This window comes from Phalacrocorax carbo, chromosome 5 (genome assembly GCF_963921805.1).
Source record: "Phalacrocorax carbo chromosome 5, bPhaCar2.1, whole genome shotgun sequence".
NCBI lineage: Eukaryota > Metazoa > Chordata > Aves > Suliformes > Phalacrocoracidae > Phalacrocorax > Phalacrocorax carbo.
Genome location: NC_087517.1, coordinates 23,670,609 through 23,693,321, shown reverse-complemented (window position 1 = coordinate 23,693,321; position 22,713 = coordinate 23,670,609). Strand labels below are relative to the sequence as shown.

The 22,713-nt window shown below is 37.2% G+C and overlaps 1 protein-coding gene across 1 annotated transcript; it reads right to left on the bottom strand.

Moving 5' to 3' along the window:
* Positions 1-1,217: 1,217 nt before the first annotated feature.
* HAT1 (histone acetyltransferase 1) lies at positions 1,218-22,090 on the bottom strand. The gene is made up of 11 exons (XM_064451590.1): positions 21,983-22,090; positions 21,052-21,123; positions 18,218-18,293; positions 16,354-16,474; positions 10,439-10,618; positions 10,081-10,202; positions 9,476-9,580; positions 9,031-9,137; positions 6,738-6,889; positions 5,346-5,462; positions 1,218-1,624 (listed from the first exon to the last, which is right to left on the bottom strand). Exons 1-11 carry the CDS (start codon positions 21,987-21,989, stop codon positions 1,457-1,459), a joined length of 1,227 nt encoding a protein of 408 aa, XP_064307660.1. The 5' UTR covers positions 21,990-22,090; the 3' UTR covers positions 1,218-1,456.
* Between the last annotated feature and the right edge of the window lie 623 nt (positions 22,091-22,713).

The following is a 22,713-nucleotide window of genomic DNA, read 5'->3' as shown; positions in this document are numbered from 1 at the left end:
TCCTGCAGTTTAAGAGTCTTAAGCTTCTTCGTGAGTGGCTTCTGCCTTCATAACACAAAAGCTCAGGCATCATTAGCATAGACTTCTCCAGAAGCACAAGAGGTATCCTGGACCTCTATGCAGAAACCAAAGTAAAGCACAGTTCACTTCAGCTTATCACCAACACCTGAACATGTTCTACAAGAAACCAAAACCAACCAACCAAAAAAAAAATCCACTTCAGCCCCACAAATCCCAAAACTTACCTTCAAGGCTTACTACTATGATCAGGAAAGGTCTTTTTTAAAACTGTTATTATTAATGAGTACAAAAAGTTTGGATACTACAGTAGATGAATGACATAGTATCGTACAGACAAGATACCCTAGCCAGAATTAAGATTTCTAAAATAATTTAACAGAAAATACAAAAAAATCCACAGATTTTAAACATTTGGGAAACATTACACTTTTTCTCCACATTATATCAGATGGTAGTAGAGAACAGTCAATCTACAAACTCCAGTTTTGAAAGCTGGACCTGAATCCCATCAGGACCTTGAAAAACGGTTAATAAGTTTCAATGATCCTTTTCATTCCTCTTGATTACAGGCCAAGACAATCAGTTCTAAAGTCTGAACTACAAGCAAAGATACCATAATTTATCCTTTGAGGGAAGAGAGACAGGAGGAACTCAAGCCTGAGAAGCAATGGACAACAGAAGAGAGTCAAGGAATTACATAAAGACACTTACTTCCTACAGATTTATATGTTTCTTACATTAGCTAAAGTAAAAGAGCTTTTGGAGTCCTTACAAAGCCTTGGCTGTTTCCACAGATGCGAGTCATTTTCTTGAAATCGTGAACCTGCAAACTTGGGGGTTTGAAAACAAATAAGTCTCTAAAGGGCCTTGAGCATAAGTAGGATGAGTCTGATGGAAGTGGATCCTGCTCCCATAAGCTAAGAAAGGGTAAAGAGCTTGTCTGCAGGAAGCGAGCCAGCCAGGACACAGAACTGGTCTTGTAACCTGCTCACGTGATGTTAACCAAAGAGGGCACGGCACAGGCCCTACACAGTAAAACAGGATCCAAGTGGAACAGTCTGAGGAGGATCAAGGTAGGAGAAATTTAAGAAGGATGCAATATTTATGTTGTTTAACATATTAACTTGCTATTCAGATAGCTATTAAGTCTTGAGGCAAAACAGAAGGGTAAAAGAAAATTCATACAATTTAAGTGATACTGTATCTGAGAATCTACATTGTTTATTTCAGCAATAAGTGCCCCCAAACCTAAAGTACAACATTTAAAAATCTACAACACAAAAATAGAAAATATTCAAAATGCACAGAAACACAAGTCACCTTTAATGTGATTAAAACGTCACGAGTTTTTTTTTTTTTGCAGTTAAGTGGCAATTAAGGATGTGCTTTACAACACTGTATAGAAGTCTGCATGTTTCCTGTACAGGCAGGATCTTCATGCTTGTGCAAGTCGTTCTAGGACTCTTCGGTAATCTGAAACAAGTTGTTGGAAGCTCTCTTCTAACTGTTCATGTTGCATGTTTAGGTCTATTTGGTTCAACTGATTCGTCAGCTCCTCTGGTCTTAGACACCTTCTCATCTTGGCAAGTTCCCTCTGCTTTTTCTAAGCAACCAAACAAACAGTAGTTTGAACACAACCAAAAATCATCAAGAATATGGTATTTCTTTAAATTTATTCAATTCCACTATCTAGTTCTCTAAGATGCCCCTAATCATAAGAACAACATTAACAGTGTTTGATCAGGACATAATTTCTGTTAAAGCCTCACAGTTCCTGTATTACCAATGAACCAGTGAAGTTAAAAGTGGTTTCGAAGTTTTTCCTTAACCAAGTAGATTAGGTCTAATGGTACTTCCACCGGTGAAGATGTATGATATGGAAAACTAGACTGTAGAAAATTGACCAGGCTATTTAGTTCTATGCTGACATTAATCACACTGTTCAGCCAACTAACTTCTCCATAACTGACTATCAAAATTAATTTGAAGCCTCCCATACACGGAAAACATTTCAGGAATTGTTACGGATTATCCAAAAGTTACCGGGGATTAGCAGTTACAGCACTGAAATGCAGTAAGATTATTTACAAGCATAAACATTCATACAGCAAGAAGAGGAGAAGTTCCCCTTGCTGTGTCACCTGTGGTATTTTCACCTGTTTCTTAAATACAAAAGTATTTTGAGGTGTTGTTCCAATCCCCATATATTTCTGAACTGCCCAGTTCCTTAGTGACTTTCCATTCTCCAGTCTTCCCTCACTTTGTAAAAGCAGAATGTCATTCAACATTTCATTAAAGAAAGAAATATATGCATTATGTATGCCTGGCATCTTATTAATAAAGTCTTTGCAATGCCTGTGGAATCAGTGTTTGTTAAAACGACAAATTTTTCCCAAACAATTCTACTTCTACCATCAGTCTCAAAATCAAAGCCCTTCTGTACTCTAATTTTATACTTAACTCTTGAATGAAAAATTCGTTTTTTTCTATGATTGATTCTGAGGATCAGGAGGAGGGAGTGGAGACCACAGTACGCTGTAAATTAGTAAGATTTAAAAAAAACTTCGATAATCTCCCACAGATCAGCAAAATTCAGTTCAGAAAAGGAGGTTCTGTATCACAGTCCCGATGAGGCCTCCAGGAACATTTCTGGCCAATGATCAAGAAACATTTCCTTATAGAAAGGATGTCAAAAGCAGCATAGCCCTTCAAATTTTTGATTAATGTTTTGAGTATCTTACTCATTTTGACTAGACAGAACTAACATGTGATAAGTTGCACAAATGAAAACAGAGATGAGAATCTTCTGAGCAAGCTTCTGTCAGTAGAAAAACTTAAACCTCCTTATTTTAGAATTAATTCAAAGTCTGTTTAATTAACAGGAATATCTGTTAAGACTACAGATACTAGCTCTGAAAAAAAAGGTGTCAATTTTCAAATGCCCCTTACATCTGATACTATAGCTTTAGGTCATCTTTAAGCTCCAGATTCCAGGAAAAAGCAAACTCCCTCTGCATGTTTCAGATAACCAGTTGTTTCAGTTTCCATTTCCCTCCAAATATACTACCAGAATATCCAGGTACATGAGGTTCTGAAACCTGTAGTCACTGACATTTTACCTGCGTAGTTTCAAGAGGATTCTTTGGGAGCAGGTTCTTGGGCTGGGCAGAAAAGTATATTTTGTTCAGGTAACAGACCTGAACAAAGTATTATGATGAATAAAAGCAGCATAGCAGTGGTGTTTACTTCCAAAAGGGATGACATGAAGTCAGATGAGATCAAGGACAGCCTGCTAATGAGTGTAAAAAGCAGAGTTCTTCAGAAACGGAGAAGCCACAGTGAAGCTGAAATTTGACAAGCTGCTCATCCTCTGAACTACCTTAGAGTGATGCCCTGTTCACTAAAATACCAGATCTACTAATACAGGAAAATAAAAGTACTTATACAGAGAGCAATAGTTGGCTGGATCCAATCCATTCCAATCTAGTGGTGCTGTATACATAAAAATCTCCGTACTTTTAGCAACAGCCTCCTTGCTAATGTGAAGACTTGAAGGGGAACAGATGTATTACAGATTTTTTTCATCTGGGGTTTCTGCATTAAGTTTTATTTCTGCTACTGTTAGCCAGGAAATAGCTGTAAGATACAATACCATTTTTACTAAATTAAGGTAGTGGCAATTTAGAATTATTCTACACCTGTAGAGCACCGTTCAAATGAAGCTATCAGATGCTTCATATGAAAAATGTAGCAGCATTAGAGTATGCAGCAATATTCCTGACTCTTCATGAAAATTTGCTTCCCTCCTCCAAATCATTATATATATTAAAAGTTAGTTTAATTGCAGTTCTGAAAAGTTTGTGAAAACAGCACCGTGACTAAAATTTGTTGGAAACATTAAAACAAGTGCATGAGTAAGCTGTTTACTAGGCAGAACTACCATACACAAGATGGTTGTATTTCAGCAGATGAAACCTAAAATCAAGGAAAGGGTATTGGCTGCTTTAAGGATTCTTTTGAGCCCTCATTGAAATAACTGAAAAATTAAAAATGCAATATTCTGAAGTAGCAATATTACATATCTAGCAATACAAAATCCATTCATTATTAATGCATTTATTGCATGCAAAGACTGAAGTGGAAACAATTGCTAGAGGCACTGGAATTGAAGCTGTTTATGGAATTTTGCATTTCCCCCATAGGACTTCAGTGCTGACTGAATGAATTAAAACCATGTAACAGTCCTGTTAAGCTGAAAAATCACAGCCTTATTTGTAGTGGACACTGACTGAAATTTAGCAAATGAGACAAGACACTCATGAAAAAGAACAGAAAGCGTTTTGATTAAGGTCCTGCCGCTCAGCATGACATGGTATTATCTCCAGATCAGGCAAGTATTTAATACAGTGCTGGGTTGTCATTTCTGCTAATAGCCCCCCTAAGTCCAACACGAGCACAATCAAAGTTTTCCTGCTTTGGTATAACAGGGTAAGCGCTGCTTTAAGAAGGCTTGCAAGCTAATCAAGGTACTTCTCATACTTTGTGAAACTTTTCCAACAGGGTTTTAGTTTGCTTAGCAAGTACTTAACTGAAGAGAGGAGCTAACGTGATAGTTACAGCAATAAACCTAGATTTGTCGTCTTTTGAATCTTAATACAAAGACTGATGCCATTAGCAACTGGGATTTTTGTTTTTTAATCTATCTCAAAAGGTCAGTTTATGCAACACGGACCAACTATATTGAAGATCCTGAGAAGCATACTTAATAGGAACTAGGAAAGTTACTTTGCACTAAGTTTAGTACTTGCCTATACTTTGCTGCTGAAATTATTTTATATTCCATCTGCATGGAGTTCTATGTTGACATGGCTAGATTACTTCTAGCAAGCTGTTTTGTAAACACCTAGCTAATGAGTAGAACAGGAATCTAAACTATACCTAGTCTGTAGTGTAAACTTACTGCAGCATTTACCTCTTCAAATTTTTGGCTCGTCTAAGGTATTTTTAACCTTTTCAAAAAATTTACTTTCCCCACCCTCTTAAGCCTACCTGGGCATAATGCCACTTTTAGCTAGATAACATAAGCTTAGTAGTAACTTCCTGCTGGAATTGGGCAGGAAACAGTCAGGAGCCAAATACAGGATCTTCAGCACCACTATGTATGAATGTTCTCTGCATCTGTATATGTGTCAGTTGAATGATGCATAACTAATAGTAGTTGATTGGCAACGTAATTGGCATCAACTACATTTATGGAAATGAAAGTAAAATCAAGTATAATTAGCCTTGAAATAAGTATTAAGTGATACTTAAGTCATATACACCTTATAGGGGCCAATCAGTCTTCTTTTAACGTCCAACCGATAGCTTCTGGACTGTTCTGCATCACCCATATCTGTTGCACGCAATCGGAGAATTTCATAAACTCGTCTTGTGTGTTGCTAATAAACAGAAAGGAGAATAAAAACCATGTTTGAATAAAGAGGTCACTCAGTAGAACTCAAAGGGGAGAAATACTGAAATATTAGTTTCTCAGCTTATTAGAAGACAGTCAGAAGCATGGACAAAGCCTCTGTCAAACCCATCCTTCTATCTTGTAAGTTAAATGAATAAACATTCTTGGTTTTCCTTCAAAACCATTTTCTTCCACGCAGCGTCTGATCTCTCAAAGTGTTACAGCAGCTGTAGAGGTGCTTCAAGGACCTGCTGTAAATGAGCAGCAGAAAGTCCAGAAGCCAGAGTCCAAAAATACTTCAAAGAACTGAAGGAGTGGAACTAGAGTGACAGTAAGCAGTATTTTACTAAACAGTATCTACTTTGCTAATTTTAACTATCTCCATATACCTACTGCCCTTCACAAGGCCCCCTGCAAGTTCCAAATACAAGAATGAAAGAAAAATATTTATAGCTTTCCGTTTAGTAGGGAAGAAAATGAAAGAATTAGTAAATGGAAAGTTTACTTAAGTGCTTTTGGAACCAGGATCAGCTAGTATCACATCTGGGAAGTAAAAAAAAAAATATGTTGCTACTATATTACTATTAACTGTTGCATCTGTATGATAAAATAGAATTTAAGACCAAGTATTCTTTTGCTGAGCAACAGAACAAAAACAGGATGGGTGGTTTGCTACACTAGCACACATTCAGATACTGTTAACAAACCCCAAACAACTTACTTATTCTTTCAGGTATAAGATATCACACATAGAAGGCTGCAGATGTAGTTTCCTTATACAAACTATACCATTTTTCATGAACACATTTGAAAATGTCACACCCCTCATCCCTCAAAGTTCTCATTAAACCACATTTGAATACATTTAATTAAGCACCTCTGCCTTTTCGCTACCATACTCACCAATGGAGTTTAATCTCACCGAGGAAGTTACCAACAAATGTACCTGTTTAATTGTTTAGTTCAAGTGTTTAGAGCTGCTTTAGTAGCAGTTCTTTGCTACTTTAGTGTTCTGCATTCCCAAACACCACTTGTTATTTGTATATACTTGAAAGAAATGGAAAATTCCATTACATAAATGCTTTTTTTACCTACTAATTCTGTTTGTCTAAAACCACAAGCCAGGTATCTCCCAGATACATCCAAAAAATCGACTGAAATAAGCTAGAATGTAAATTCCAAGTCTCCACCTCTATGTTTGAATTGTTATTCTTATCAAACTGGTAGAATATGTCCAACTACAACTGTTCTGATTTAATACCTTATTTATTTTCAGTTTTTGTTGAGCTTCCATCACCATTTCTTGACTGAAACCTTGCATTAACTTTCCTGGGGAAAAGCAAAGCAAACCTTGACAGAGCTTTACAAGAACAAAGTCTCTTAGCTTCACATAGTTTTCAGATGGATCTTCAGCTAGAAAGAATTAAAGAGCCTGTGGTTAGTATCAGCATTATTTGTTTCCCCATCTCTGGTATGTAATTACAAAGAACTATGGAAAACAAAAGCAGATACAGTATTCATCAGTATATAAACAACTGTGCTTCATCATAAGTACTGCTACCAAAGTTAGATGTTTGACAGTAGGTGTTAAAAAGAAACTGCAGAAAGAAAAAATAATGTTTTGTGTATGCAGTACTGTACAGTATTATATACGTGTTTCTAAGAGACTGACAATACACACCCTTAATCCCTTTTAACTCCTTGGGAAAAGAAAATTACTCTATGTATAAACCCTTTTTCTTTTATGTTCCATCTATTCTATATTTGACAGAGTAGTAGAACTACTAGAACACAAACTAATTATGTGGAAAAAGACTGGTGAAACCATCCTACTATATACAACTAAACTAGCCGAAGACACGTATTGACCGTGAGTTATAGTCTTTATTAGCAAGGAAGACAATGAAAAGCTAATAAGCTACCAAGAAAAAGGACTGGGATAGAAGTTTTTTCTGTGTATATGCAGCACTGCACAACTGGCAATTTATTTTTTGGGTTGGAGAATGCTTATGATGATTGTATCAGTTCAGATGTTTTGTGCACGAGTGGCCTGATCTCGCACAGCAAGTCTTATAGCACTTTACAGGAGAGATTGGAGAAGCTGTACTAAAATTAATGGATTCCACGCCTTTTTGCTCAGATTAATTAAAAGAAAGAGGCAGCAGTTTCTGCAAGCACTATCAGCATACATTTCACTTTGTCAGTTAGGATGATGTTATAAGCAGAAGAAAATATTTGTTATAAATGTGAAACTCCAAAGTAATTTTTTTTAAAAAAAAAAGCATTCTCAACTTCTTTCTGGAAAGAGGAGGTGAAGATGTAACCTCTTTCAAAGGTTAAAGACTTTACTTCACAATTTTAGATGCTACGTAACTAAATATCCTGGCCACATCAAGATTGTCCAGCCCAATTCTCTCCTCAAAAAGAGCATCAAATAATTTTGTAAAAGCCTTAACTCCCATAACTTGAGTGCCATGTAGAATATTGCAAGCTCTCTCCTGCTTTATTCCATAAACAAAACCCATTTTAGTACACATTTACTGTTTGCTGCAACCCTTCATTTAAGGCACTGAGCCAGAACATGTCACGTGATTTATGCAGCAGCATGTCAAGACTTTGTTTATTCTCAGCTATAAAAACTATGTAAAGCTTTGCACTACTAAAATGAAAAATAAAAGAGTAAATGCATGATGCACATGATGTCCTGTTGCATAAATGAAATTATACTTCCTTAGGTTCCTACAAACTGGATACAATGATGACGTGGATTACTTTATGTTAGGATTATCCTGCAGCAATGCATTATGAAAGCAAGTGTTCTATTGTATTTTCATTAGAACAGGGAAGTTATTCCTAAGATGATGTCTGAGATAGCACCTAGAACTGAATAGTCATGTCATGCGTTTGAACTGCATTTCTTCCTATATTGGTCTTGAAACCACCGAACAGATGTCATGTTTGTAGCCGTTCTTTATGTTATATTTTTACGCACATACACCTTTCCCCCCCACCCTTTCTTCAATAACTTCTTATTTTTATGCATTTGTGCACACACCTCTAATATCATGGGTGCCTTCAGCCAGCAATACATGCTCCTGGAGCAATAATTCTCTACAGATTTTTATCGTCTGCAAAATTTTGGCTTGCACACTAATATTAATACACTATTTTAGTTAGTTTAGTTAGGGAGGTCCCCCTCCCCCAGTTTTCAGTTTTGGCTAACAGGAGTAAGTTGAACAAGGAATTTGACAGAGCTTGATCTCTTGGCAAACTCAGCTGTGTATCTCACAATAAAATGGCTAATTAGCCAGTAATCCGTTCATGCTAGGGATTGAATTTTCCTGGTGTGCTGTTCTCTAAGTAAAGGATTTAAGGAGCTACATTATATACAGTTCTATAAACCAGGGTACCATTAATCCTGAACCAAGCTGAAGTTAAATCTTCAAAAGACCATTTAATTCTGACAAATGAAAGTTAGTTTACAGGCTGACAACCTGTGAATGCTACGAGTTGCTTATTAAACAGGTGAACAGAGTTTAAAACTTAACACAAACCTGTTATATCAAGTACTGTAGGAGAAGACATATAGTATCTATGAACTGTTTCAAGAAGCTGAGCACCATGGCCTTCTCCTTGGAATGGTGGCAAGATCAGCATCTGGCTACAGACAAAGGAATGTCTTTTCAGTTTAAATGCACACATTTGCTAACATTATCACATAGAGGCTTAAAAACAAAATGGTATTGCATTTTAAAGTATGTGTAGCAATCTTCATGTTAAAATATAATTTTTAACGGAGTCTTAAAATTGCTAAATATTCAAAACTTGTTTGAGATTCCCTCTGCTTCAAGAAAGGAACAATGAAATAAATCAGTGCATAGCCAGCCAATAATGGGGATTTTTTTAAACAAATCAACACCATTATAAACAAGTATTGGGAACTTCAGCAGTTCCCTCTTCTGAAATAAAAGGCAAGGCACGAGTTACGCCGCCAATTACCTTACACGTGGCCGGGTTTTGTCTGGGTACACATAGTAATTATAGACTGTCATGTAGCCTACGGTCGCAAAGAGCGTAGCTCCATCCTTATTATACTTCTCAAATCTGCAGATAAAACAGAAAGCCAAGCAGGTCAATTACAGTCGCGCTCCCATGCAGTGTCCATTTTCTTTTCCATTCTCCAACTGAATTTTCAGTGTCAGCAAGCTACTCTGTGAGGGCCCAATGGGTACACCTGCTATGTTCTGAATGTACAATTCACTTAATTGGTGTGCAGCAACTTGGATAAATCAGGCCTCTTTACAGCACTTCAGTGCACTTGCCTATTATAAAGATGAATAGGTGGCAAGTAAAAGAAAACACAGGCAAAGCTCATTTTACTGTTTAAGCCTACATTCAGGGCTCTAACGGACAACAGCATTTAATTCAGCTCTATTCTCAAGGTTTCCCAAAGCATAATGGAGGAAAACTCAAGCCTCATAAACAATGGTTTTTCTTTCCTGGGAAAAATATCATTATACTGCTCCAATAATTGGCCAGCCACAATTAAAATGCAGGCTTTGTGGAGGTAATAAGGTTCACTGTTGCTTTAGAACTGTACTTACACTAGAAAGTAGTTCCATCTTTCATCATCTACATCAATAAAGCTAGCAGTTTCAATAAACCACATCAAGAACGTCTGAAGCCTTTCATGATATTCTCGAAAGCCTGGACATGTCATGTCAGCCTAGGGAAAAAGCCAGGAGAAGTCAGGTGAAACCCATCACAGATGTAAGAGAGGAAAAAATTACACAAAACCTAATTAAATTCTCCCATATAAAAATTAAATATTTATAATTTTTAATAAACCGGTAAAACAATAGTATTTATCTACTATAGTTGAAATGTTACTGAAAGTGCATCATTGCAAAATAAACTTCAATTTGGTTGCTCAAAAGCAGAAGTTTCACTTATTTTTCATACCTTGTATATCTGATATGTTATATCTTCACCAGCTTCCTCGTTATGGATAGAATATGTGTGTAGCAGCATTCCAAAGGGCTTAAAGTTGACCTCCTTCTCCAGAAGGGACACAAAGTCATCTGTGTTTGTGCAAAAACCAGGAGGAATGATTTCTCTAATTTTACTTTCAACATCGTCTGCCTGGAGATTATAAAAGGAGGCAGGAAGAGTGGAAGATTTGAAAGAGACAGCATTGATGTCACTATTGTGCTATAAGAAACGAATATAAAAGAGGTTCTATGGCCTAACAGTAATTAAAAAAAGTTTAAAGAGATAAAAAAGGTGTTCTTATTGTTCGGTAGTGACCTTCTAGGAAGTAAAGGAGATGCACTGACAAGATCCAGAAAGGTCACAATCCAGCCACTGTAAGCACTGAAAACCTCGTAGGTACAGCATAAGTTCAAGAACATTTATATGTTTAAAGACTGTTACATTTGTCCAAATAAAACTCAAGAGTGTAGATAGCTATTTTGGAAGTGCAGTGTATTCAGAAGCTAAGACTTTCTAACCAGCAATTCTCCAAGACTGTGCTACACAGTCTTGTGGAACTCAGGTTCCCAAACAAGCAGCTTACAAGAGGTATTAGATGGTGCAGAACTAAGTGGAGGAAAAGGGACACAACCCAAAAATGGTAGCTCCCAAACATAAGTGACAGCTAGCGCACTCTTGCATTCTTATGTCTCCCTGCTTGAAATGTCTGCCTACAGGATCAGCTGCAAAACACATTACACATTACAGAAGACAGCATCCCACATTCAAATCAAAGAACATTTTGAAAACAAAGTTTGAAATAAATAATAATAAGAATATAATAATTATTATTATTAACGGTAGTGTCAGCAACTCTGAACTGTAGTCTAACATACTGGGGAAGAAGAAATATTCTGATACCAAAATTAAATTTAGAGATTAAAATTACTCTTTTCAGATAACCAAAGTGAAAGTTAGAGACTATCAGCTGAGCAGACTTCATAATCCTTTTCAGACCCCAAAAAGACCACTTGATTGAATACATTTACTACTTCTTTTTAACCATGAATATTTGATGAAGTTTCACAATAACGTATTACTGCTTCTCACCAGGCAATAAAACTTAATGAATTGGTCTCAACTTAACAAAACCTTACTCCTCAATACAACCCCTAAAAGCCTGACATTACATTCAACAAAATGAGCTTACATTCAATTCAAACTTTCCTCTGGACAATGAATCCAGGTTTTTACTTAATGGAGTTTGCCGTGAGTTCAGCTGTAATGTTTGTATTGTATCTATTTCCACAAGGACTGACACAAGAACACTTTGTGTTAACTTACTAAGCAGCTCTTTCACACCGTTTACATGCATGATGGGTATTAGTTCAAAACCAAGACCCTTGCTACTTAGCATTCAAAACAGGGAAATTAAGATGCTTAGAACAAAATACACTACAAAAGGCTAATACAACATGCTACTAATTCCTGTCCTTTCAACCATAGTCCCTTAAGTAGAAGCAATGCACCTGCAAATGAATAGCACTTTATCATTCAGCTACATTTTTAGTGTAGAGCAAGATGGATGTAGTTCAGCACAAACAAGTTTTATTCTTAATGGTTTGGTACTACCAACATTTATATTTATATTTGTAGAGAGAGCTATTAAGCAGTTAAAATATAGCTCTACAATACTTAGTTTAAGAACCCAGTTAAACCGTGTACAATCTTTACATCCATTTTATTCTCAGGACAAAGGAGATTCATTTATTGTAACCTTTGCTATTCTTAAAGCAATATTAAACATTTTCTTTATACTTACTGATTAAACTGCATTATATAAAATCAGCAATTTTTTCCCCAGAATCAATAAAGTATTTGTATGCAACAAATCTTAGAAGTACCTTTTTTTTTTTAAACTGTGCAAGTGCATTGTTTACACACATCCTAAGTCTGCACTGCTGACAAAGCTACAGGAAACCACAAGTAAACTGTAGCACCTTTCATTTTATGTATCTGAAAGAGACATGTAAAAGTAATCCAGAATTAAAATAAGACTTCCAACCATCAGTTCAGTAACTCAGCCTATATGGAAGATACCTGAAAAGGGGTGAATTTGCAGTATGAAGTGTTATATAGTTATCGAAAGTAATTTTTCTCTCCTCACATTTTAAAGTTTATTAGTATAAGAAGGAAGACAAACTTTCACCTGCTGAAAGCATATAAGATAATGCATCCATTAATAAAACGGAAAGAATTAAATCATGAGAACATAGGCTTAGAAGGATTATCTACTGCTTTATGTGCTTAGTTCTGTATGACCACAACATATTTTCAAGTACTGCCTCAAAAAAATTTCTCTTCCCTTGAAGTGGGCCCTGACATAATTTAAGAAAATAAGCTGTATTCTTCAGTTACTTTTAGGGTTAACAGGATGTCCCTTTCTGACAGAGGAAATCGCAGAATCCTAAGTTTGAGTGACGGCATAAGTTCAAGTGATCCAATTTTCAGTTAGTAAGTCCTGGAATACTGGAATCTAGAAATACCAACAGTATACAAGTAGTTTGTTTCACTAATACTTGTACTTTTTAATGGAAACATCCATTACACAGTAGGCATTTTCCAAACACTCCTCTGAGGTGCTCATAATCCCAAGGAGTTAGCAAAAATGTTTACTGCCTTTTCCTTGTGTATTTCTTTGATATTGGTGAGAGGTTAATTTCTTTAATCAGAACAAGGCACTCCTATCTTACCAACTGGCACAGATGTACACAATGGCACACAAGTTTCTGTTCAGAAAAACAATCCAGTTGACTACTTCAGCAGTGTTAAACATAGGCAAAGCCACTTACATTGAAGTCAGCCAAGAGTTGTTGAGCTTATGGTTCATGGAAGGACTGCCTCAAATGTTTTACCTTCATAATCAGAATCATGTGAGGTGGTGATGGGGAATTTGGTATAGACTTGTAACTAAACTTGATTTGTAGTAGAACTACTTACGTGGGCAGTGTTTCTTTCTATATTGCGTTTGACTCTGGATAATTTTAATATAGAGATTATTCTTGTACTAACAAGCAGTTACAACAAAGTGGCTTTATTTAAAAGAATTACAGAAACATATTTGAAAGCTGAATTTCTAACAATTATATGTATTAATTCCAGTGGGCAGCAATGGAGTGATCAGTAGTATTACTTAAAACAAGGATGCCCAATATTAAAATTACACTTTTTCAATAACTTTTGTATAAAGGAAGTGTGTTAGACCAGCTGCAAAGCAAGATAAATACATTTATAGTAAAGACCATTTCAGAGGTTAGTAGAATACTTTCCCCCACCCCATCATAAAATCCAGATGGAAAGGAGGATACTTGAACAGCTGCAAATCTCAAAGCAGCAAGCAATTCGGAGGTCAGCACTATTCATATTTACACTAGAAGAAAGCAGCCTCTCTTCAGATATTTGAAAGAAGCAATGCCACCCAAGGGATAAATTCTGTCTATTTTCACTAAATGAAGTGCCAACTTGTATTTAAAACATGATCATACTTTGCTGAGCCTTCCCCAGTAAGGTGGTTTAGATCCATCTTTAGGGAGATGATATTAAGATGCAGAAATATGACTGGCTCTTGACATTTCAGGATCTTATATTTTCCTTCATGTTTAAAAAAATCTTGGAGGAAAAATAATGGTATCGGGTGTAATATTTCTGCCAGTCCCTAGCAGAGACTGTAGCAGCTGCTTTAGCAATAATGGAACCAAACTTAATATCACAGAATAAAACCACTTGCTGTTGAATGGGCTTGCACAGGTATTTAGATACAAAATCCTAAGATGTGAAAAACTTTGCAGAGCATTAGAACTAGCTTCTCACTTATAACCAGTTACATTAAAGGCAGAGACTGCTGTCGTTTCCTAAACACCATCTATTCACAGCACAAAGACTACCTGTCACATATGGCAGATAGTCTAAATCTTAGTAGGATTATCCTGAAGGAGCTGAGATCAGCAACCAAACAGTTAGAAAAGTAAATGTTATATGCATCTAAATTAACATCCTGCGGTAACGACAGTTTATGCTTTAAGCTCTGCAAATGCATTCATATCTTAAGGTGGTTAAACTAATCGCAAATACAAATGCGGAACAAGATCAATGACCACTTCATCTTTTTTTCCTACTAAGGTTTAGATACAGCCATATGAGCAGCCTATTTGGAAGCACAGTGCTAAGAATACCAAGGGAAGCCCAGGGTAAGCTACCATGTTGTTCCAATTCAGTCAAAGCTTGTAAATACTCTGAAAAGTATATGGAAGCCTCATTCAAAAAGATCTTTTTTGTCCGCATCTCAAACCCTTAAGCAACTGGAGAAATAATTCATTAGAGGAAGAAGGGCTTGAAAGAAGCAAGGATTCTGAGTGATCAAAAAAGTGTGCTGTGACAGTCACAGACCTTGCTTACCTTGCTCCTACCTCCAGAAAAGTAAAGTGGCTTTGTTATTTGTACAGAAAACAGACTGTGAGTAAAAAGATGCTATGGTGTGGATTCCTGTTGTGACATGATTTTGAAATTATATTGGTGAAAGGTTGGACTGTTTTATTTTAATGAATACTACTTCGCCAACAGGCCTTCCTTTTTCCCTTATTTCTAAAAACCTTGTAAAGAATGAAGAGCATGACCTTTCACTCCTAAGATGTTACCCTAGCCTCAAAAGTATTTCAGACATGTCCAGGCACTTAGCCTGTTGAACTAAGTATATTCTAATAAAATTCCAGAACAAGGGAGGGCAAATCTTTAAAATTCATGTAACAAAGTAATTCAATTATTTTTGTTTAGAATAGGCCTTTCCTTGAAAATATTTAAATAAATTCTGATGAATTTGAAATTAGGAACATAAAAAAGATGTTTACTTTTTAAAAAAAAAGTTTCTCAGGCACAGGAATTTGAAGTCAGTGCAAGTGTAGAGCCATTTCAGACTACAGAGTATTATGAATATTCATCAATAACCGTATCAGTACCTCCTTTGGAAAAGTCAACTCAATTTTTTCTTCCCTATAACTAAGTAAAATTCAGATATTCAGTTTTCTTAATCCAGAGACCACCCTGAAAAATCGACTTTTTTCTAAATAACTGTATAGGTACTTATAAAGAGTTGCAAATAGGAATAAAATATCTTCTTAACCATTTCTTTAAGTTCAATACACCTTTCTTCAGTTGGCTGAAAGACTGATTAGCTCAGATTTTGTGTGATTATCTGAAAAATATTCTGAAAGCATATAGGCAGAAGGATTAAAAAGAAAGCTTTTCTACAAGTGTCCTATAAGCTTGGAAAACCTGTAGGCAAAAAAAGCAAGTAGTAAAAAAACCCCCCAAACCCAAAACTAAACAAAATATCCTGCAGGTAATAGTATTCCTTTAAGTAATATGTAAAGCACACATGATAACCCAACCAGAACTTTCTAATCTCATTTCTGCCTTACTTGTTCTCCACATTTGCCACTTAAAGAGACACAGTCAAGTATCCTGCTTCATACAGTGTTTACAGAGACCTCCTTTTCCCTCTTACTGAATTCTTTTCATTATAAAAAACCCCCAATGCTAGTCCTCCTCCTGGAGACGGTTAACATAAAAATAGAGTTGCTAAGTTGTTGTGGGTTTTTTGGTGGAACTGGCCTTGTTTTTAGCACCTCATGTTTGACTGTACTGTTTGACAAGATTTTGATAGCAGTGCAGTCAAAGGAGGAACAATGGGAAAATGTACTGAAGTTCAAAGCTTTTTTTCAGCAAAGGAAGCTTTGTTTGCTTTTAACGTAAATCATGTTTGGGTGGGCAGTTACTAAACCTAGCATTCTTGTCTGTATCCCAACTAAACTTTCTCAACATTTCAAGTGCACATCTGGTTCTGTCTTTACCTCCACACAGTCAAATTTTTCATTAACTTTAGATGTATATTCGATGCGGAAGAGTGTTGACAGGTTACCAGCAATATAGTACAAGAGGATCTTCAGTCCCTTGTAGCCAAAAGCAACTTCACTGAGGAGAGAGAAAAGAACAATCAGGAACTCTATAAAAGTTTCACAGCAAAACATTCCCATCACAGAGCTTTCATTTACTAAGCTTTGAATTTTACATCATCTTTCCCAGTGAGATATACTAAGCTTCCCTTAGCATAGGGGATAACTAGTAAAATAGGAAGAGGGAATCAAACTGGGTATGCACTTTCTAGTCAGAGATAATGCCTTACACTATTTCTACTAGTTATTTTGCTTCTCTAGTGGAGAGACAATGTGCTCCTGAACTCAGTATGGCAATGCCTGTGCACTTACTGTGACAGCTCAAGAAAGAATAAGTGAAATAGCTAATATGCATTTACGTTTCTCAGTATCTTAAACTCATTAACATTTATATTAATTGATCAATAACACTTATTAATACTTTGCAGTGTAGTATAATATTTTGGAATACACTACTGCAATTTATATTGTATAAAACAGATAACCAGTCATAGCAGTAAGTGTGTTTTTGCTGGACAGTTTCTGTATACTTATCCAATCTAACCAGAACCAAGTAAATGCAAAAAGGAAAGGTATAGAATAATAAAAAGCCTTTTTTACATTCTGAAAATATGAGTTCCCTGAACATAAACACTATACTGTTGTGAAGTATAGAGAATTTATTTTCAGGCAAAAAAACCTGAACTGCAGAAATGGTAATGTTCACAAAGAAACAGTTTCCTTTTTTTGTTATTTTAATGCACAGTTAATTTTTTTACTGAGGTTTTTCTTTAATGGTAGCACATTTATAATTTAAAATTTGAAGTCTAAGTGCCAGAACAAGAATTTGCTTGTTAGTTATACTGACATATTGGAGAGTTCTCCCATTACTAGAAGCATAATTATTGTCAATGATAGCTGCAGTAGATGTGTAATAGCATGACTAATTTTATTACAGTTAATATAGGTAGTTCATCATACTTGGGGTATGCAGAATGCTTTTTAAATGAACGGGAAATTAAGAAACTTGACTACTTCAAGAAGTCCAGATACATGCATGTGGATTTTACTTCGTGTGTGGTTTTTGCTGTTGTGTTTTGGGTTTTTTTGATTAAACTATGGCCAGATTGTTGAATATCACTCTACTGAAAGTATTAAATGACACTTTAGCACAAGGAACATAGTAGCTAGCTTCTCTATAATATTAATGAAAGTCAGCACACCTAAAAAAAAGAAACAATACTTTTCTATCGTTTCTGTACCCCTGCATGTCTAGCTGTTCACAAGTGTACATATTAGATACAATAAACCTCTGAATTCAACACAGTTAACATTCGATGATCTAGAACAGCCACCAATATGAGTTTAACACTTAACTTTTGTGTTTTGTTCACTTAAAATCTCAGAGTAGTAAAAAAACAAACTGACATACTGTTGTTTGGTACACATTACTGTGGAAGTTTTTAAGCGAGAATTGAAAGTTCTTTCCTATTCTTAGAAGACTGCCACAAACACAATTCTCACTTAAACAAGTAATTCTGACTACAAAATCAGGTGTTTCATTCTCTGCTAATTTACCTTAAAAATGGCGTATAAAAATCACTACAGGCTCAAACTCTGAGCTAGGCACCAAGGCCACTGTTTAACTATACAGTCATAAAATGCAAGTATTGCTGTGTCATTTAAAATAGCTTAGTATAGCAGGATTTCTTGTTTCCTAATGATTTGGAAACAACTTTCCCTTTCCAGACCTATTAATTTGACTCTTGATACTTTAACTTACTCATCTCCGAACACTTGATGGCTATACTCTGGATTAAACGTCGTGTTATCATCCTCCAAATCCTCAGGAAAGCGAACTGAGAAAAGAAAAAACCCCAATAAAAAAAGGAGCATGACCAAGTCATTAGCATCAGTTTGTTTATCCACCAATGCCACACTAGATGTTCATGCATTCTTCCACTACAGAGTCAGACAACTTCAATCATGAACCTATCTACATTAGGCTGGCATACAAATGAAATAAAGACACCTTGTGCAATTTAGATGCATGTTACTTGATGTGAGGATATCAAATAATTAAGCAGAATAAAACCAAGACATTGACACAGATAGATAGATATTTTTCTATACCTAATATATACAGGTATACATCTCTTGAATGCTACTGCCTTTAACTTCATCTTGAACACTGAGGACACTGCCCAGCTGGATATTCCCACAGTAAACCAGAACATGTAATCAATATTGCCTTCTCCTTCTGCCATTCTTCTCCTACATGCAGAAGGGAACACTTCACTGTAGGGGGTTTTCATGGAGTGGTGAATGGAAAGAAATGTTTCTGTGCATTTATTTTCGTGTCAAAGTTTTGGAGATTCAGCATGGATACATACAAAACAGCTGCACCAATATAATATTTGTATTGTTGTATACTTGTACAAATATTACCAAAATAATTAGTGATTTCTTGACTGTTTACTTTTCCTCAAAGCCTAGTATTAAATAAGGTATTTTCGGGCAGTGTACAAATATTTGCTATAATGACACCTACTCAAGCTCAGTAACTTACTGAAGAAGCATTTTATTCATGCTTATGGAGTTACAGCAGTTGCTCCACAGTAATTGTGACAGGAGTCCTTTCATCATAAAATATGATTTAAGATTAGTGGATGAAATTATGAGATTAAAGTAGGATTTTTTAGGAAAAATTTTAGATAACTGAGATACTTGATTCCCAAACATCCTCTGTGTATTTGCAGTTTAAAAGTGACCTAAAATCGGAAGGGATATAACTCTTAACTTAAGCATTAAAGGGAGAGTTCAGCCACATCAATGAGGCACAGGCAGCTCAAGACAACAGTTACACATTTTTAATGTTAAGTCAATATTGCATTGGCATGAGCATGCAATGCTGTAGGAGTTCATATTGCTATTAAAGTTTTTTTTTAAAGCATGCGGATATTGAACTACAGCTTCACTGCTGCTTTACTCCAGTGAAACTGAAGATAAAAAAGTTCTCTCTGATAATATTAAAAAGGAATTATTCAAAGAGAAAGATGCGAATGGGAGCATTCTAGCGACAAGATAGAAGTTTGGCCCTCTCAAAAGCAAAAGAGAGTGGTTGCTCTTGTCTTGTCAGGTTTAATTCAGAAAGCAACAGATTTGAGGCAAAGTAGCAGTGTTAAAAAAAAACCAAAACAGAAAACAAAACAACAACAAAAAAACCAAAGAGCAATTCTGCATTGTCACCATGGAAGAAATTAGGACCCTGAAGAGGCTAGTGTATGATTGCCTTTATATGCACATGGCAACTACATGCTTTTTTCTTTTTAATGGTACCACTTTGTAGCTTCTCATATTTTCTCTCAATATAATTTGTATGTGGAACATTTATACTCTGAAATAAAAAAAAAAGAATCTAAGAATATTAGCTGAGATGGGCAATGGGTACCTTGATTATAAACCCTCTAGCAGTCTCTCTGAAACCTGATATAGCAGCTCCCTGGATTTCTAGACAAAATTCACTCAGAGATAATGATCTCTCATTCTTTCCTTTGGTTTTAAAAGGTGGAAGAGAAAAATGAAATGTTAGATCTAGTCATAAAACCATTATTTAAAATAATGTTTAAGAGGAAGAGAAATACTTCATAATTACAATGACTTAAAGACTTAAAAGTGTTTTGGTTATAATGACATTTTTGCTCACAAGCCAAAGGTGATTGTGTATTAAAAACGCTACTAGACTATACAGAAAAGATTGCTAGTAGTAGTTCTGAGAAGTGCTTAACAGGTTCATTACTTCTATTTTCTTAATAAATTTTAGTATTTGTACTGCTCAAGGGAACAAACTACTGAAGGGCTGGAAAGATTAAAAATTAGACAGGTATGCCTTATTCTTCAAGTTATTACTGCTGCACATAAGTTTGAGATATAAGCAAGTCCACTAAGAGGTCAATAATTCAATATGTATCCCAGTAACTAAATTAGCTGTAGACAGCAATAAACAGTTCTTGAGAGGCATTTTTTCTATTCAGATTTTAAACAATTTTTATTGAAAACATCTTGTGTAATCCAGATGTTGGGGAGGAAGGGCAGCAAAAAGCCCAACCTGACAACGCTTTTCTGTCTCCTTTCTTGCTTTTATCCCCCCCCCCCCCCCCCCCAAAAAAAAAAAAAGAGGAAAGGGAACTATATTTAAAAATATAGAATATATAATTAGATATTTGTAACCCTAAAGAAAGGAATTCTGTTGCTATGGTCACCATGAAGAAAACATACTTAGGACTGTACCATAGCATAAGGATTAGAGAAAAATCAAACTGAAAGAACATAATGAATACTTCAGGAAACTAAGACAAGATGTAATTCCAGTGCACTCTGGTAACATGCTAATAAATTGCTGATGACATTATTACACAGAGACAGGACTGACTTTCCATAGCTGTACTTTAATTGTAGTAATCTCAGCAAAATTTGACTATGCATTCCTATCCTTGCATTTGTATATTTACATTAATAAGCTCATATTAAAACCTGGATTTAAGTATAAAGAAGCTTCTTAAGAAGGTACTAAAATATTCCAGTATCAGATGCACAATATTTAAAAAGTGACATTACCTAGTTTCAGCTGAATTGCTTCATTTGTGTTACACTTGTATTCAGCCAGCTTCTTCTCCATAGCAGTAAGTCCTGAAGAAAAAGATTTTTTAAGAGGTCTACAATCTACATGTCACTATTATTGAAGGAACATATTTAGAAAAAGGTTCTCAAAGTCAGAAAAAACACAGAGACCCGCCAGAAATACTGAACAAGTAGGTAATAAAAAGCTATAATATTAAAAAAAAACAGATGGCCATGAACTACAGTGGCATGTATACCACCATCAATTATCTAGTTATCAACTTCTCTCCCAGAGCAGATGCGGAAGGGAATAACAAACAAATTGTATCTACTCTTGTTTTCCAAAGCATAATCCAGCACAGAAGACATGTGTCACTTGTGTGACATGGTGTTTTTCGAGTACTTTACAAATCCAAACCCTCCCTTCATTACAGAAATCTCATCAGAAAGTTCTTCGTCTAACCTTAGATAGTAAGCTTTAAGGAGAAACACGCTTGGGGTTGTGATTCCCCGCAGCGAACAAGCTGACACGGAGGTACTCCCTGGCTCACCACCACCACTGAGCGCGGGGACCGTGCAACGGGAGGTGAGCAGTGGGAAGTGAGGCCGACCGCGCTTCCCGAGACCGACCCCCGGCCCCCCGGGCTCACCGCCGCCAACCCTCGGCGACATCCCGCCCACTGGCCCTACCACCGCCGCCCCGAGCTCGCCCCCCACTTCCCTGCCCCATGCCCGGGTCACAGCCTCCCGCGGCGGGCAACACGGGGGCCCGGCCGGCCGAAGGGAGCAGCGCCCGCCTCCCCTGGGGCCCCACGCCCCCTCATGCCTGCCGTCCCAGAGCACCCAAGAGCCCACAAGGGATTAAGCCACCGCCCCCCGCCGCGGTACAGTCAGACCCGACCCGACCCAGCCCAGCCCCAGGACTCACCCGCCATGTCCGAAGAACGGCAGCGGCGACCAAGTCACCCGACCAGAACGAATCAACCCGCGCGCCCACTCACCGGAAAAGAGAACGCACACTTCCGCTTCCGGCCGCCGAAACACTGCGGAGAACCAATAGCTGCCCTGTGCGAGGCGTCTAGCCGGTGCGCATGCGCGGCGTCGTCCCGGCGGGAGCCTGTAAGAAGCGCAGCGGGGCGATTGCTCGGTCGCATAGCCCCGCCCTCAGGGAGCTACCCCCAGGAGCCGGGGCCGACCGGGCCTGGCCAACGGACCTGCGCAGTGCTACCGGCCGCGGCTTCGCACCTCTTGCGGCAGCGTTGTGCGGGTGGTCGTGAGGGTTGGTTGGCCTGCTACCGCTCCCGCCTCAGGCATGAGGCTGCTTTCCCTTGGGTGGCCGAGTGTCTCGGCCGTGGGCCGTTTAACCCGTGGGCTAAAACGAACCTTTTGCAAAAAGGCCTCAAATACACCATCTCCCTTCCCAGTTCGGGGGTGGGCAGGGCAGCCTTGTAATTCCGTTCTTTCTTCACATACGGATCACATGGCTGAGTGCCACTGTTCGACCTCAACAGAGGGAAAAAACATCTATTGTTGGCGAAGAAGCCATGTGCTGAACTGCCTGTTAGAGCTGCTGCTGGAAACACCATGGAGATCCCTGCAATTCTCTAAGGATCGGTGTTCTGAGGCATGCTGTTACTCTGCACCTAGCGTATACATGCA

Excerpts from the sequence above, each read along its gene's own strand:
- HAT1 (XM_064451590.1), bottom strand. Across the intron at positions 9,138-9,475 it reads AAAACCCGGCCACGTGTAAG|CCAGATGCTGATCTTGCCAC; the intron begins GTAATTGGCGGC and ends CTTTGTCTGTAG. Across the intron at positions 5,463-6,737 it reads AAAAACTGAAAATAAATAAG|CAACACACAAGACGAGTTTA; the intron begins GTATTAAATCAG and ends TCTGTTTATTAG.